Source organism: Phyllostomus hastatus, unplaced genomic scaffold, assembly GCF_019186645.2.
Source record: "Phyllostomus hastatus isolate PE091 unplaced genomic scaffold, TTU_PhHast_1.1 phas_contig_86, whole genome shotgun sequence".
In the NCBI taxonomy this organism is placed as follows: domain Eukaryota; kingdom Metazoa; phylum Chordata; class Mammalia; order Chiroptera; family Phyllostomidae; genus Phyllostomus; species Phyllostomus hastatus.
The window spans coordinates 34357595-34374764 of NW_025333977.1; the positions used below are offsets into that span (position 1 = coordinate 34357595).

The following is a 17170-nucleotide window of genomic DNA, read 5'->3' on the forward strand; positions in this document are numbered from 1 at the left end:
TGGAGGAGACTGATAACAGGGACCCGCAGCTCATCACGTTAGTGCTAACACAAAGATCTGTTCCTCCCGCCAGATCTTCAGTCCAGTTGCAAAGGGGCTGCCTCATCTCTCTTTGCTCTCCCTCTCTAATGAGCAGTGAAAGAGCCAATAGGCATGTGACCAGAGCAGGGCCACAGGGAGCTTAACAATCTCTAAAATGGACAATTCAGAGAGAAAGTGATTTCATTGGATAAGTAATTGTTTTGATCCTACAATGACCCACAGCAGAACACGCAGCAGTGTTGTGACACAGACTGACAGTGATAGGAAATTCTTTCCTCCTCTCTGATGATTCAGTATGAAGATACCAGCTAACACGGCCTTACAAATAAGTTAAAATAATTTGCCAGCCTGCCTTTCCTGTCAATCAAATGAATGGCATATGCAGGAGGCCACTTTCTAGAGTCACATATAATGAGAGTTTCCGAGTATTTCCAGGAGAAAGTAAGAGCAGATATACGGAAAATAAGAAAAAATGAATAAAATGCCAAGAAGGGCAAGTCCACAAATGAAAAAAAGACAAAGAAAGGTGACAAAAAAAGGGATTCTTCAGAGACCAAAGGGGAGGGGGAGAAATAAGGAGTAAGGATTGTTCTCCATACCCTGGAGTAGGCCCCCCATTGTCCAGGTTGAAAACTTGTTTGGGGTTGAGCAGATAGTGGAATTTCCGAAGAATTCTATGGGGAAAAAAAGAAAGAGAAAGAGGAGAGGCAGAGAGGGAGAACATCATTATGAGAAGTCACAGTAGGGCAATTAACGGTGGAGCCCATTGATGGTGGGAATGAGGGTCCATTTAAACCCCATTGGGGAGAAGACTGAAGGCAGGCCCTGTAGGCCCTGAAGTCCCAGCTTCAGGTGCATCACTCATGCCCTAATTTCCTGGTTCAAGGCCTCCCCACTCTCCTAGACTCCAGCTCCCACCCCAGAAGTATCACCCCTTGCAGAAAAGACAGGGCATAGAAACTCAGAGAACAGAAGTTCCATTCTCCCAAAGCTTTTCCCTTCATGGAGACCTTCTCCCAAATGTTCTGTATGTTCCAGGTTGTACAATTCTGCTCTTTGTGGACTATACAGAAGCATCAAGGGATCCTCGATGAAAAGGTCACCCAAATCTTTGAATCAGAAGGAAACACAGTGGGTGGGGCTGGAGCAGGGGAGGGCTGGGGCAATGACCCCATCTAGGCTAGGTTTCAAGGCTCCAGCTTAAGCTAGTCAGGTCAGTTCAGAAGGGGTGCTCCACCCTGGGTAGGGGTTCTCATAGTTGTTGCTTCAACCCTACATACTATTATTTTTAACCTGGATTCCAGATCACATGCCATCTGTATGTTACCCCAGAGCTGACCAGGACCGGGAGGCAGAGCTGCTTTGCCCTTTCTCCCTCTCTCTTCTTACTCTCCTAGTGCTGCCAACAGACTGGGTATTTCCTTCACTGATGAGGTGAGTACCCTGCTTTCTCAGGGGCTGGATAGGTCAGGAAGTCCCAAATGGTAAGTCCTGCCATATCTCTTACTCAAGAAAATGCTTGAGAGATTAGGAAGGAAACAGGCACGTCAGAACTTGGTCTGACTCTGGGAGCCATAATAATAATGGCTCCTGTGACAGGCCCTAGGCTAAGCACTGTGTCTATTTTAATCCTCACAACAACCCTAGAAGAGGAGAAATTATTTATTTACAGAGGAGGAAACCAAGGCACTTGAACCAGACCATTAAGATATAAGTAGTAGGGCTGGGATTTGAACTCAGGTCTGCTTGTCTCCACAGCCCACTCTGTTATGGTTGAAGGGAAGAAAGGACCCAAGTGAGGCTGTTCCAGCCTCTCCATTTTGAAAAAGAAGACAACATACCTTTCTCCTTGTCTCCCTCCACTCTTGGGGTTCACCAAGACCAGCAGGGGGTGGGTACCCGGGGTGGGGATGATCTTATACTTAAAAAGGTAAGAGAAAAGGAAATTAGCTCTGTTTCAGCCAACAGGGGGGACAAGATGAGAGTTTACACTAAGATAACATCTAGGAGAGGTGGATAGGAAGCAGTTACAAGCATGGAGGAGAGGAGGGTGGGAGGTAGATCTTTGTCTACTGGCTGAGCCTTTGAGGGGGTGAGCAGCTAGGTGTCTTCAGCTTGAGTGGCCTATAAGTAGTGTGAATGGTGACAGGGTTTGAGGTCAAAATCAGAGTTGGGACAATGGCATCATAGCTTCAAAATATTTAACAATGGTGAGGCATTGTGCCCACAGCAGGAGATTAGGCTTTGTGAGAAATACAGCTGAATATGACCTTTGACGGTATGGCCATCTGGTCAAACACCTAAATAAAATAACACTCATGAAGTTAACCATGACTTCCACCCAGCACCGATTTTCCTTCTAGGAAAGTTCCACATTTCTCATTGTCCAGTGGGTCCCTTCAACCAGATGTCTCACCATCAGGTTGCTCCAAACCTCAACATGTCCCAAACCTGACCTATCTTCTTTCATCATGAAACTGGTCGTCTCTCCTGGCTCCCTGTTTCAGTTTAAGTGTAGTACTCTTATTCACCCAGTCACCCCGGGAATTCTTTCCCTGGAATGTCCCTTTCTCTCTGGCAGCTGTCTTTCTCTCTGGGATACCGTTACAGTATGCCACAGTAACCACACTGCTCGGGCATTTCCCAGCTCAGGTAAGCCTTGTAGGCTGTCCCCAGGTAGTTCCTTCCCACGACATCACATTAGTCATGCCACTCTTGCTCAGAAACCTTTAATAACACCTCACTGCTCAGAGCATAAAATCCAAATCTCCTAACCTGTCATCCAAGCATTTCAATATAGCCCCATTCGACTGTTACCTCTTAATTACTCTAACTCTCACTGCGGTTCCAGCTAAGCCCGGCTCTTAGCCTCCAGTGAGTGTGTCTCCTGCATTCCCACCCAGTGAGTCAGCTCACACAGATTCCTTCTCCTGCTCAGTGCCCGGAAATGCCCTCTTCCTTCTTTACAACCTTTAAAAAAATCTCTCAGCCTCAGGGACCAGATCAAGAGCTACTTCCTATGAAGTTTTCCTCAATTATTGCAACTGGAACTACTGCACTTGAAACACATAATACCTTCTGGATTTCTTTTGCGGTTACTTGTTTTTTGTTTTCTTTTTTAAAAAGATGTTATTTACTTATTTTTAGAGAGAGGGGAAGGGAGGGAGAAAGAGAGGGAGAGAAACATTAATGTGTGATCGCCTTTTGAGTGCCCCCTACTGGGGACCTGGCCTGCAATCCTGGCATGAGCCTTGATCGGGAATTGAACCAGCAACCCTTTGTTTCACAGGCTGGCACTCAGTCCACTGAGCCAAACCAGCCAGGGCTGTGTTTTATTTTCTTAGATAAATGCCTCAAAATGTCCATTGGATCTTAAATGCCTCAAAAGCCAGGTGTGTGTGTGTGTGTGTGTGTGTGTATAACTCTTCTACCAAGGGTCCCATGACACCAGATCCAGGAGTGGGGACTCAATAAACACTGTGGGTTTAGCTGAAGGACAGACTGATACAGAGACACAACTCTGCTCCATGTTCACGATCTCATGTTCACTTATCCAGACCCCACGCTAAACACACAGCAAACACAGAGCCATGCTGCTTGAAATGGACAGCACCATTCTTTACGATCTTTAGGAAAGTTCTTATCTGCTCCAGGGTGACTATCTGTGTGACACCCAGAGGCGTGTTGGAGCCTGAAGAGTAATTTTTACTTTTGGGGGTGGTATTCAAAACTATTTAATAACCTGTACAGCATGGGCACTGCCCAGTCAGTACAGATGCAGGGCAACCAATTAGATGCCAGCTGTGCACAGCTGGTGTGCCTGCACTGTGTGCCAGTGTGCGTGGGTCCGCGTTACCTGACTCTCTGGCCTTCCAGGTATCTAGAGCTTCCTCACATTATTGAGGTTCCCCATCATTGTTACTTACATTTTAATGTTCAAAATGGGGAGGGGAGGATGGGCAGTGCAGGGATTGCTATGTCCCTTTTCAGACAAGGAAACGTAAGGCTCAGAGGCACGGGAGGGGCCCTCATTTTCTATTTTATTTTCTGGTGCTCTTTGTACCTCACCAGGTTGTCTTTCCTGCAGTCTCTGGGACTTTGTGGAAGGCACAAAGAGACGATATTGACTGGTGAACCCTAGTAAAAAATGAATTGTTAACTATACATGTAAGGATAAAGAAGAACTTTTGGCTAGTTAGCTTCGTTTTGGCCAATTGCATTCCGGAGATAGCATGGCTGTCTTGGAAAACCCATCGAGTATTTTTAGACCACACTCTTGTTATTATTTAGGCGGTGAGCCTATTGACATTTTAAAAGCAACTCATTCCTGAAAAGGCGATAAAGGTCAATTTGACCAGCCATGGGATCTACCAACCTCCCTTCCCAACACTTGCCTACAGTATGTGGTCCAAGGTAATTCCAGAGGCTGGCAATAAAGTGTCTCGTGTGATATCATTGATCAGAGAAAGCAAAGGTTGAGATATGTTTCTCAAACCCTGTCTTCCTCTCCACAGCTCGGACTGACTCAGAGTGAATGCTCAGACTCGAGCTTGCTGAGTTACCTGCATTGCAAGTTCACCCTTAGCTGACACGCTGTCGTCAGACTTCCCTCCTGGCCTGTCCTGTGAGGAGAGAGGAGAGATAAGCATCTTTTTTTTTGGGGGGGGGGGAAGCTGAATATATTAAAAAAAGGATCAGAAGAAAAACAAATGGTTAATAAAAAGAAAGAATTAGAAAAACAATACAGAATGGCAAGGAGTTTTTCAAAGTGGCGCTTTGGACCTAAGAAAAGAAGTGTCGGCCTATTGGTTTCTCTAGGACTCCCCAGGCCTCTGTCATCGTTTGTGCTGACGTTAGCGTTGAGACACTGGAGTGGACGTGGGGAGAGGAAACACTCAGACTAACAGAAATCTAATTGTCAATTTAGAAGCTTGAGCTCTGAGAAGTAAGGTCTTAAATCCAGCTTCTCTGCTCAGTACTAGCTAAATGGAGTGAGGCTGAGAAAGTTATTTGTCTTAGTTTTGTTTGTCTTCTTTTCTTTGTTTTCAGATATGCCTATTATTTATTTTGTGGAGGTTTATTTTACATATAGTAAAATGCTGAAATCTCAATCTGCAGTTCGGTCCATTTCTGCTTACTTGTATGCCTTCATAACTACTGCCACATGTCATTCTGTTGTTACTGCTGACGCCCTACTGGTTTTGCCTGCCTTCTGAATTTCATATAAATGGAATGATAGAACATGTCTTTTTTTTTAGTGTAGTTTCTTTTTTTTCAGGATTATATCTTTGTGATTTTCCCTTTTTTCCATCTAAGCACAGTTTTTTTTTCCCTGTGTAGTATTCCATGGTACAAACAGGCCTCAACTTGTTATCTATTGTCCTGCCAGTGGTCATTAAGCTCGTTTCCAGTTTTTCACTGTTACGGATAAAATTGCTGTGAACATTCTTATGCACGTATTTTGGTGGAATAAATGTTCCTATTTCTCACATAGGAGGGACTTGCTGGGTTGTAGAGTTTTGCATTTCCAACTCAGTAGGTACAGCCCAGTGGTTTCCCCAAATGGTTCTTCTTCAGTTTTTAAAGAGAACAGAGCAGCTGGTCAAGTCGGGGATGAGATGAGATGTGAGGAGTCATGGGACCTGGCAACACCGTTAAGAGGGAAGAGAACAGTTAAGGTGTTTCGTGCTTGGTTTGAAAGAGGAAGTGTCAACGCAGAAGACAGAGACAATTTCCGATGCGGATAAAAGGAGATGAGGGCTGAGACTCTCAGGTAGAAATCGTCAGGGCGGGTGTTTGGACAAAGGAGAGAGGTTGACAAGGACAGGGAGGCCTGGGAGGCCTAGCCTGTGCAGGTGGGGACTGCGGTTCCTTGAGCTGTGCTCTGTCTGCAAGGGGCTGAGACCAACGTGCTTTCCTTGATGGGCCATTTCAGAGCATCCTGGGTGACCAGCAGTGGGAACCATCGCAATCAGGGGAGTTTTCTCTCACAATCTGGTGGGTGCAGCACTGACCTCACTTGAACTTGTGCTGAAGACACGGACCCTAAGAGCCGTGGAGGAAGCCGTCTGGAGGATGTGAGCCTCGGGCTGCTGCCTGCGTCTGAAACGTGCAGGGCGGTGGCAGTGGGGGGAATGGCGGCCCCGGCGGGGCGGCAGCACTTACCCGGGTGATGGGGCATATCGAGGTGGGCAGCAGGATGTGGTCTTTGAGCTCCCCACCATCACACACTGTGGATAATTCACATTTGCGGTGAAACTGGAGGAAGCAATGAAGATGAGTGTGAGTGAAAGTGACCAAGGAAACGTCAAATAGGAGGGTTCAAAGGTTACTGAGGAGGCAAGCTGTCTAGTGCTCCCCAAGTCCTGATGCGCTGCTGGCTTTGGCAGTATAGCCGAGTGTGTGTATGTGGTGTACGTGTGTGGTGTGTATGTTTTATGTGTGGTGTGTGGCATGGGTGCCTGTGTGGCTGTTGTGTGTGGTTGGGGCTGCCAAGTCTGCCGTGGGTGGACGAAGGGGGCCGAGTGCTACCCACGGCTGCTGCAGCAAAACGGCCACGAGTAGGCCGGTCTGTGGCGCTTCGGTGTGGCACCCCCTGTGGATTCCAGAGCTCCCCTGGGTGTTTGCTCCCTGAGCTCTGAGACACTGGAAGGAAGAACATCTTGTTGAACAAACTCGTAAGAGGCTGGAAGTAAATCCCTTGACTTAACCTCTGCATCTTAAGAGCTCTACAGTTTAATTTGGAGCCATGTCCTTTTTGAGGCTGAGCAAGGGCCTTGGTCTAGGGAACAAGACATGGCACCGAGTTTGCTGTGGCAGGGAGTTGGGCAGGTTCCAGATGTCTAGAGAGGAAGTGGACATTTGATGTTGCTGGTGGCAGCAGGCACAGGCCTCTGGCCCAGGCAGTGTGGCTGCCGTAAAGATTGTGCCTCACCCTCTGGAGCCTTGAGGAACACGATTCTAGTGTCTAATTCTTCTCCAACTCTGGTAGGGCCGCTGGCCCCAGATGACACCCAGGAGAAAAAAGTTAATGGTCCGGCCTCTTCACAGCTGACTGGCCACACAGACAGTGGATTGGCCAGCTTCTTCTGAAGCAGCCCTTGCTGCCCTGGTTCTGGGGGTGTCCTGTCTCTGGGCAGCTTGGTGATTCACTGGAGGCACTATCAGGCTTAGGGCACTGAATGGGGTTCTGGGCACCCCCTGGCTTCCCCTGGCTCTGCTCATGCCTTTGGCAGGATGTCCACTGCTCCCTGGCTGCAGCTTGAGCAAGAAACCACACTGAACAGAAGCAGGGCTGCTCTGGGCACCAACCCACCGTCTTCCGGCACCACACGCAGTGCCACGCGGTGACACTCTGGTAGCACTTGATACTTTTGTGGCACCGGTCACACTTGACGGAGGAGTTCCCTTCCACCCACGCGTGCTGCATCACCTGCAGGAGGGAAGGGAAGGATACCAGGGAAGGCTGCAGACCCACCCCCCCAGGCCCCGGGGCGGAGGAGAAGAGTCTGGGAGGAGTGCAGGGTGGGGGAGAGGGGCAGAGGGGTGGTTTCCTGTTCAGTTTTTGCACTTGTAGGATGTGGAGCTGCTTTACTGAACTGCACTGCTGTGGTCTCTCCCTGCCTAACCACCATTTTGTTCACTGAGGTAGATGAAAGGCCACTTTTCCTGTGCTTTGAATAGCTCATTCTCCCTGGTAGTCAAGCCTCTGAGCAGTATCTGGTCTGGCAGTCCATCTGTCTGTCTTGCGGAACTCCTTGCAGGGTGACGTGCTCATGTGCTCCCTCTTCTGGAAGGCAGCATGATGTGGGGAAACAGGAGGGCTTGGGCAGCTGACAAAACTGGTTGGAGTCACTGATCTTCCCTTTGGCAGCAGGGTGAGCTTTGGCCAGTTCCTGGGCCTCTCTGAGTCTCAGTTCCCTTGTCTGTAGAAATGGCACAGTCAGCCCCACCTCTGTGTTTGTGGGGGGATTAAATGAAATAGTGCCCTTGGAAGGGCCTTCCTGGCACAGTTCTGCCCTTTGGAGGTACCCACTGAGGGGTAACTTCCTTCCCCTTCCCTTCTCCTATGGGCCACTGGCTGTTAGTCAGTCTCAGCAGCCCATCAGAACCACCTGGGGAGCTCCTAGAAGTTCCAAAGCCCAGCGCTCACTCCAGACCAAATAAATTAGAGTCTCTGGGGGATGGGAACTGCCATTAGTATGTTTTAAAGCATGCTGGGTGATTAGAATGGACAGCCAAGGTTGAGAAGCTCTCCAGAAGGAAGGCAGAGGAAAAGTCCAAAGATATTAGTGTGGGTCACTGGCTGGTGTCTTTTACATCTGTTTCCTGGAAAGCTGGCTCTACTTCCTCCCTGCCAGGAAATGCCACTTCGGCGGCCCGGGGACCTGGAAACCACGGAGATGCATGTGTATGTGTGTGTTAGTGCAAAGTGACCCATGACACCCAATTCTGGGACCTGAGCCCTCGGTTGTTTCCCCTCAGAATTCTATGGAACTTCTCAAAGCTTTCCAGCAGGTTCCAGCAGGGCACCCTGGACCGCAGAAGGAATAGAGTATGGACTCCGGGGAGTGGGGGGAGGGGGCCAAGCCTGAAGGGCCAACTGCAAGCACAATATTAAAACCACATGGAATATTTGCATTGTGCCATCCATGTTTTCATTGAATAAAAGTTTCAGGTCACTTATCAATTAAGTTACTAGTCCTTCTCCCAAAAGGTTTTTGGTAAAATGCTTGTTCTAGAAGATGTGTCACTTTTATTTTGTAGCTTCTCGCCTTCTGCCATTCACCCTTGAGGGTTTAAAGAATCCATTTCGCTAATCAACGTGTCCTCTACAAGGTCACATTGAATTTATTCCAAGGCTATTATTATTTCTATTGCATGGAGAATAAAATGAGGCTTCAGAGAGGTTAAGTGACCAGTCCTAAATTCCATGGCTGATAAATGGTCAAGCAGAGCTTCATAGCCAGACCTTCTGACTCCAAGTCCATGGCTGTCTCCCAATACCACGTTGCCTTCCCCATCCTCTTCTGGGATTGGAAGAGGTGGCAGCCATGGAAGGACTTAGGTTGCCCCTGGAGACTCAGGCGATCGTGCCCTGCTGGCCCCTCAGTGGCTTCCCCCTGTCCTGTGTGTGGCAAGGGGCCAGTGAGCAGGCTGGGGGCCTGAGTCCAGGAGGTGTACCGTGTGTTGTGGTGCAGGCATGGACATGGAAAGCTGTGTGCATGAGGGTGGTACAGAAGTAGATAAGAGGCCATGCGGTGTCTCATGGGGCATGCATGTGTTTCCTCGCAGGCACCCTCGCAGGCACACGTGTTTCTCTCATGGAGTCCTTCTGGGGAGGGCTAGAGATATCCTCCCACCTGCTAAGCATCTCCTGACTCAGATCCGTCATTGGAATCTTCCACGCAGGAAGGAGTGTCCTTTCCCTGCTAATTTTGAGAAGAGGCGATTTCTAGACTCGGAGGAATGGCATCACCTAATGGCCAAGTTAGAAATCTAGGAGCCATTCCCGACCTCTTCCCTTCTCTCATTGTCTACGTCTCCATCACCAAGTCCTAGTACCTCCAAAAGATCTCTCTAGCTCTCCCTGCATCTTCTCCACCTTAACCAGTGCGACAGTCAAAATACTCAACAACTGGCACGGCTGGGAGACACTCAACACAGACGCAGCCACCGCTGTGCTACTGTGAACGTGTCAGCATAGCAGTGGGTGTGGACCCCACCTTGGCCCGGCCCTCAGGACAGCATGCCTCCTGCTCGAATTGTTGGGAGTTTTTTTCCCCTCGGATCCCTCTCCTGAACCATGGTCAAAGCAATTAACCTGATACGAAAACCCAGTATCTCGTGTGCTCAAAGCTCTTCAATGTCTCCTTAGATGCCTAGGAAACTCCTTCCCAACTCCTCAGCTGACCTCACATGGCCTTCCCAGGCTCGATCTCATCTTCAGAGCACAGCTCCTGCCACTTCCCTTTAAGTGCTCTCTGCCCCAGTCACAGCAAGCTAAGTACAGATCCCAGAATGAGCCACGTCTCCTCCATGCCTTTGCATCTGGGGGGCTTTGCCTGGGTGCCTTGCCTGCTTCGATCCCTTGTGAGTTCCTCCTGATTTGGGTTCAAGATACAAGTCAAATGCTACCTCCTTGGTGAAACCTTCCCTGACCTCCTCCTTGGTACGTCCTCTGTATGTCCCACACAATTGCTATTGTCCATCTTACTACTTTGTGCTTTGTTTCTGTGCCTGCTTCTCTCCCACTAGATTGCACTGTTCTCCCAAAGGCTGAAGACCATCTAATAACCTGCATGCCCCCTAGCACGGTGCCTGGCACATGGTGGGCATGAGGCAGATGCCAAATGAATTGATGGATGAACTAGATGGCTTAAGGGTGGTCCTCAAGGCAGAGAAGGAGCTGGATAAAGCTCCCAAGCCCCTTCCTGCCCAGGAACCTGGTGATGGACATGGTGCCGGGGACACAGCATGCAGAAGAACAAGGTAACAGTTGTCACCAACCTCACTGCCCCTTTTGGCTTTTGAGTACGTTTTGACACACCCAGGAATATTTTTGGACACACAGCGTTCGTGGACGGTATATTTACAGTCTGAAAAACAAAAGTAAGGAAAGAGCTTGTGAGTGACCACATAGGAAAGGTCCAGCCAGCCCTCCCCACGTCCCGCCCATTCCAGCTGAGGCCTGTGCCTGACCGGAGTGACCACTCAGGGGCCAGGCACATAGGGAGCTGGCCTTGCAGAACGGAAGTTCAAAACAGTCTCTAGTTGTTCATTGAGAGGAGAGTTCACGGTTACCTGCTAGACGTACTCCTTTGCTCTCCACCCTGCCACACTGCCTTCTACTGTGGGCAGTGAACTTGGCAGGAAACCACCCACCGAAAGATCTTTCTGCTTAAGGGCAGTGTGAGGAGTCATCCTCCTCACTCAGCCAGGGCCTCAATAGTGTGTGTCAGGGGTGCTGGGGGTGGGCCTGGGCCTGAGCTCTGGCTGTGCCATTCGTAACCACCCTCTTAATCCTGGGTAAATTGTTCCATATCTATGAAATTCAGGGTTTTCTCCAAAATGGGAATAAAATTGCCTCTCTTTCTCTTTGCAGATGTTTTGCAGAGATAATTTATACAAAACACTATGTGCCTGGGTCGGAATAATTTGTTCCCCAAATTATTATCGTTATTGTTGCTGATACTAGCCCTGATGACTATGCAATCAGCAGGGGCCCCCAGACCTGGAACCCTCACGTTAGGAGAGAGACCAGGTCTGTAAGAAATGTTGCAAGCAGGATTTGCATGGTGCAGGGAAGCACCGACGGCCCCCTTCCTTAGTCTGCTGATGCCCTTGGTGGACACTGGGCCCAACTCGGCTAAGAGGACTTTTGTGGCCGTGGTCACCTGTCGCCGAGCTCACATGTGCGTGTTTAGATGAAAAGCTCTGGTAACGTGACCGCACCCAACCATCCTCCCCACAGCAGCAGCTCCCCAGTCTGTGGTAGGCTCAGACCTGTCTATAGCGGGGGTGACTGGCAGGACTCTGCACCCAAAAGCCTTCTCTTTGCAGTCCCCTCCTCCACCTCCTTGAATCCACCCTCTTTCCCACGTCACCCCTGCTGTCTTCCTTCTCCATCGCTTTCTTCTGTCTCCTTTTCAGTCTCCTGCCTACTTCCCCTCCCTTGGTTTTTTCTCTTCTCTCACTTGACTTTACTAAGTGGATTATAAAGTGAAGCAAATGGATAGTTTCAATTTCCACTGCATTTACACATATATATTTTATGTTAGTATTAATAAAAAAGCCACCTAGGTTCCTCTGACGACCCAAAATATTCACTAGCAAAACCCAACTGAAATTAGTGTGAGATACTTTTTCATTATGTGTGAGCCTCAGTTACTTTTTTTCCAGGGCAGAGGGTCTGTGGCTGGGAACCATGTGGGAGGGCCCTCAAGCTAGGCAGCAGAAATACCCAGACTGTTTCTGGAATGGCTCACCCACGTGCAGCACAAGGTAGTTCTGGGGGAAAGCAGTCTGAGGGACGTTACTCACACGTGCAGCATAGGCCTTGCTTCCGAACGCCCATCAGCATGAAGTGGCAGAAGTTGCAGTAGGTTGGTTTCTTGAAATGCTTCATGGTCCAGGCGTGCCTGCCATCCCCCTTGGAGCCCTGGAGGGACAGCAAGGGAATGAATGGGGTGTGGAGCAGGCAGCCCCAGCTAGCAGAAGCCTGGAGCTGCCTCCTGCTATGTTATGTTTTCTCTTTTTCTGTACAGACTTTCTTTTCATATCTGGAAGACAAGATAGGCATTTATTTTACTGATGTAAGGATTCTTAAAAAATGGAAATTGCCAGAGGGAACTGGGGGTGGAAGCAGGCAGGAGAGGGTAAAGGGGGATACATGGTGGTGGAGGGAGACGTAACCTGACGTGGTGGACGCACAGGGCAATAATGTACAGAGGGTGTATCATAGAATTGTACACCTGCAACCTGTATAATTTTATTAACCAATGTAAATGCAATAAATTCAATAAAAATTTAAAAGATTGAAATTGAACAGAGTTCTTTGTGTGTGTGTGTGTTTTCTAAAATTAGCCAGTATTAAAAATTAAGAATATGTCAGCGGGAATGTGTGTGTGGGGATAAAATAAGCCTTCTCCCACATGGCTGGTGGAAGCATGAATCAGAACAGACTTTCTATGTATGTATGTATGTATGCATGTTTGAGCCTTTAATTGTTTATAACATTTGACACACAAATTTCCTTTCTTGGATTCTATCCTAAAAAATAATTTTTGAAATTAAGATGAACATTTTTGTGCTCTGTCAGTTGTTTGAGTTAACATTATTTATTTTGAATCATGCAAAACTGGAAATATCCTAAAGGTTTCAAAGTTACCAGAAGATTACTTGTGGTACAGCTGTATGATTTAATGTGAACTGGGCATCAGAAAGATATTTCCAAGGAAATGTAATGGCCTGGGAATGCACTCACAATTCAATGCTGAGCAAAAAAAGCAGAACGCACATCTGAGGATCTATTATAATCTCAGGTTTACATAATAAGATCTTTGATGCCAAGAAATGTCACCAAACTGTTGACAGAGGTTAGCTATGACTGGAAGCACTATGAATTTATTTTATTCTCTAATTTTTGGTTTTTGTATTTTCAAATTTTTTTACGGTCAGCAAGTACCCTCTCATCAACTTTCTGTACACAGAAAAAATAGTAAAGAGACAGTCAGAGAGTGGGTTAAGACATTTCTTCCTGACTCGGCTCAGGAGCAAATTCGTCCTATTCACTAGGTAAGCTGGGCATCACACAATCACACACCTCCCCTGGACCCCAGAGCCCCCCCTGCTGTCTAGATCCTGAGAGCACAGCCTTACTGAAGGCTGTGTCTTCAGAGACACCCCTCCACACCTGCTGTCCCCACACCTTTCCTATAGACTCCATCAAAGCAGCACCACTCTTGGGCTGGTCCTTAGGGTTGTAAAAACTACGCTTGTAAGCTGGTGAGAACTGACAGTTGGATACACAGAATCCAGTGGTGCTGGACTCAAACCCAGTTCTCACATTTGGGTCCCCCTGGCTTGCACTGGTCCCAGCAACAGTCCCCAGAGAAGCCCATATGCTTGTCCAAAAGAGGGTCCCCCCTGGTGCCAGGTTAAGCTCTTTTCTCCTCACCACCTCAAAACCCTACTTCTTCCAAGCTCTGAGTTTATTGAATTACAGACTTTTAATATAATGGTTTCTATAAGCAAAGCTTCTAATCCAGTGCCTCATAATTGAAACTTTTATTAAGTTCCTACTCTGTGCTAGACAGTAGGGGACACAAAACTAGAGTGCTTTCTTATGTGTAAGGAGACTGAGAGAAGTTATATAAATATCCCAAGACCACACAAATAATGACTGAATCAGTAGTCAAATCGAGGCTCTTGCTGGCCTCAGAGCCTATGCTCCCTCCATCTTTCCCCCTTCCTCCACACACCAGGGGTTTTCTTTAGGAAAGAGAATACAGCACTGTTCCGCAGACCCAACCCAAAGGACTGCCGTTTTACCTGAAAATACCTGTATTAGCTAAATCAGTTAGATGACTCTCCCTTTCTCAGATATTATTTTCAATAGACTTGAGGTAAGAAGCAAAACGACCTTGACTTGGGATGAAGTACCATGTGCACTTAGGTTATAGCACCATCATGTGGCTCTTCCATCCCTGCACACGGGCAGCTGCAGGATGTGGGAGCGACCTTCCCTGTGCACGGCAGGCTTTCTGCTGCCACTGCAGTTTCACTGGGAGACCGATGGTTCCCCAGACTTTTCAGTGGTCACATGTGGGTTTTGAAAAAGCCAGACAAGCAATGTGACTTTTAAGACATTTAGGAATGCTTTCTCAGAACCCCTATCTTACATGTAGAAACTTACAATTTAGAACATATTTAAAAATAAATACATGACACTCTTGGTTATTAAGAACTAAATTCACATTTGTTTTTTGTAGGTCCTTCCACTTGACCTTTTGCTCAACAACAGGATATCGAAATCCCATGCACCTGTCAGGACCAGGGCAAACATCCTCCGATATTTTCTCCCACTGGTCTCTCGCCTAAGTGTGGGCCATTAGAAGGTGAAGTATCTTTGGAGTCCAGTACAAATAAATTCTGACTCCTCTTTTTGCTCCTTAGGCTAAGAATCTCAGCTTTCTGTATGCATAAATTGGGGGAAAAGTACCTACCTTATCTGGTTGTTTTGATCGCTTTCTGCCTCTTAACAGATTAGTACTTTTTCCTTCTTTCCCCCCCTTCTCTCCTTCACTAACTCTTAGCATTTTTAAGCTTAATTTGTCAAAAAGATGAAATTCTTCCTTGAATCTTTTTCTTTTTGCTTAGTTGAATATAACCTTCTGGTGGGTGAATATTGTATCTGTGTCACCTCACAGAGCTCAGAACAGTATCTTTGTTTGCAATAATTTCGTACACGCTTGTCAAATGAATGAATACAGTTTAGCCGCTAACAGGTAAAAAGAGAGGACTTTTGGGCTGGCCTAGAGCATAGGTTTGCCCACTGGAGCAGAACCAAGGTGATATGTTGATAGGAAATTCCACATAGAGCTTAATGGTCCTGAAAGGTGAGAGACCTTTGAACTGAGGCCTGCTGACTTACGGAGTCGTCCATGCCCAGGAGGACCAGCAACGGGATGGTGGTCATCCCCCCGTGGACCCATTCCTGCAGAGACACAAAGCCGTCCCGGTCGTAGTCCATCCCCTGCAACATCTCCTTCAGTATCTGCAGAATCCACAGAGCAGCAGTTGTCCGCTTCCACCTCTGACGCCGTCACCCCACCTTCCACCCTCTTTTTTTAATTTCTTTTTTGCTGTGCATTGTCTGGCTTGTGTTTCACCCCCTTCCCCTCTGATTCACAGTGAGCAGAGCAGTGAGGGGAAAAATGGGGCTGAGGAGACCAGAGGTCCAGGCTTGGCTCCGCCTGACCTGACCGAGTGCCCTTGGGCAAGCCAGCCACCCCGACTCTCTGGGTTCTGCTTCACTCATCTGCAAAATGGAAACAATGTTGCTATGTATGCAGCACTGTAGTGAGGATTAGAGAAAAGGTCTATAAGATGTAACTTTATACAAAAAATAAAATGACTATTATTACCTGATGATGGAAGAAAATCTTTAAAATTCTTTCTAGCTCTAAGTTCTTTGATGTATGAGCTCCTGTTATAAAAATGTAGCTCTGATAAAAAGGTCTGGGGAATTAGTATTTGAATTATGTCTGCCCTTTCCCCTGCTGCCTATGGTTTTTCCCATCAGAGAAGTGGGAGATCAAGGTGTAGGACCCCAGAGAAGCTGCCTATAAGAAGATGAGTCTGGAAGAGCCTGCCCATTCTCTCCTGAGTGTGTCCCACTTTTCTCTTGGAAACTCACTCAGAAGTCACCCCATGTTTCCAGAAACTCACAGGCCTTAGCTCCGTGGGATCCCATTCAAGATACTGGGCAATGTGCAGCATTTGGTTGACAATACGATCCATCTCCTAGAAAACATCAAGAAGAGAAACCAACTGAAGATGCGTTTTTAAAAGCAAGGCTCAACATCGAACCCTGTGGGAAGATGGGCAGGGCAGAACATGAGAAGCAGCTGGTGCAATATGCTGGCATTTCACGGGGAGCTCACCCCTTGTTTCTGCTCTTATTTCTGCCTTGACCACAAAGCTCCGTGGACAGCAGATGCTCACAAGAAGCACAGTAGATGCTCACAAGGAGGCCAGAGGTATGCACAAAGTCCTCAGAACACTGACCTCCTCCTGGACCCATCTTCCTCCCCGCCCCCCCATCTGGGATTTGATTTAGCATAAGAAATACTCCTGTTTTCTCCTTTAAGATCTTCGCTCTCTCAAATGCTTACATACCAAACTGGTTCTTCCCTCCCTCTTTAGTGGATTCCCACAGCTTTAGCAACTTGACATCCATCTATACACCTTTCAGAGGCCAGTGTCAGCTGGATGAACTAGAACACTGCGTTGTTCTAGTTCAGGCACCGTGATTTAGATTCCTTTTGGCATCTCCTCTGTTTCCACTGTATCATGTCCAACACTGAAACCAGGACTCTGTAAACAGGAAATTTGCGAGGGGTTCACTGGCCAGGCTCTATCTAAAATCACACAGCATTGTTGGAGACTAAGGAATGGGTGCACCCCAAGTCCCACTGAGACGCACAAGACCAAGGAGGCATTTGCATCCTTGGGTGTGATCTAAGTAATAGTAAGGTAATAGTAAGGTCAATGTGGGGAGACATGTTGGTGAACTGAAGCAAGGTTCAAAAGTGTCACTTGCACCAAGTAGAATGCTGAGTCAGAGAAAGAATTTAAAAAATTATATTTTGCCCTGGCTGGTGTGGCTCAGTGGATTGAGCTCCGGCCTGTAAACCAAAGGGCCTCCATTTTGATTCCCAGTCAGGGCACATGCCTGGGTTGTGGGCCAGGTCCCCAGTTGGGGGTGTGCAAGAGGCAACCCCACATCGATGATTCTCTCCCTCTTTTTCCCCTCCCTTCTCCTTTCTCTCAAAATAAATAAACAAAATCTCTAAAAAGTTGTGTTTTATTTCAACTAAAAAGTCATTCATTGCAAAACTGCACA

General features: G+C 47.6%; 1 protein-coding gene across 7 annotated transcripts in view; it reads right to left on the reverse strand.

The window, feature by feature from the left end:
* The window catches only part of DGKG (diacylglycerol kinase gamma), a 191480-nt gene that overhangs the window by 108150 nt on the left and 66160 nt on the right, over positions 1–17170 (reverse strand). For 4 of the 7 annotated variants that reach the window (XR_006787177.1, XR_006787176.1, XR_006787178.1 and 1 more), the window contains exons 8-16: positions 15994–16068; positions 15197–15319; positions 12085–12202; positions 10552–10640; positions 7358–7474; positions 6208–6300; positions 4605–4664; positions 1884–1963; positions 642–716 (exon numbers count right to left, since the gene is read on the reverse strand). Coding sequence is in view for 1 of the 7 variants with exons in the window: in XM_045851421.1 (XP_045707377.1) it covers positions 642–716; positions 1884–1963; positions 4605–4664; positions 6208–6300; positions 7358–7474; positions 10552–10640; positions 12085–12202; positions 15197–15319; positions 15994–16068 (830 nt within the window). In the remaining 6 variants the exon portion in view is untranslated. The remainder of the gene's footprint in view (positions 1–641; positions 717–1883; positions 1964–4604; positions 4665–6207; positions 6301–7357; positions 7475–10551; positions 10641–12084; positions 12203–15196; positions 15320–15993; positions 16069–17170) is intronic. The other 3 variants (XR_006787179.1, XR_006787181.1, XR_006787180.1) reach the window with 3 other exon arrangements.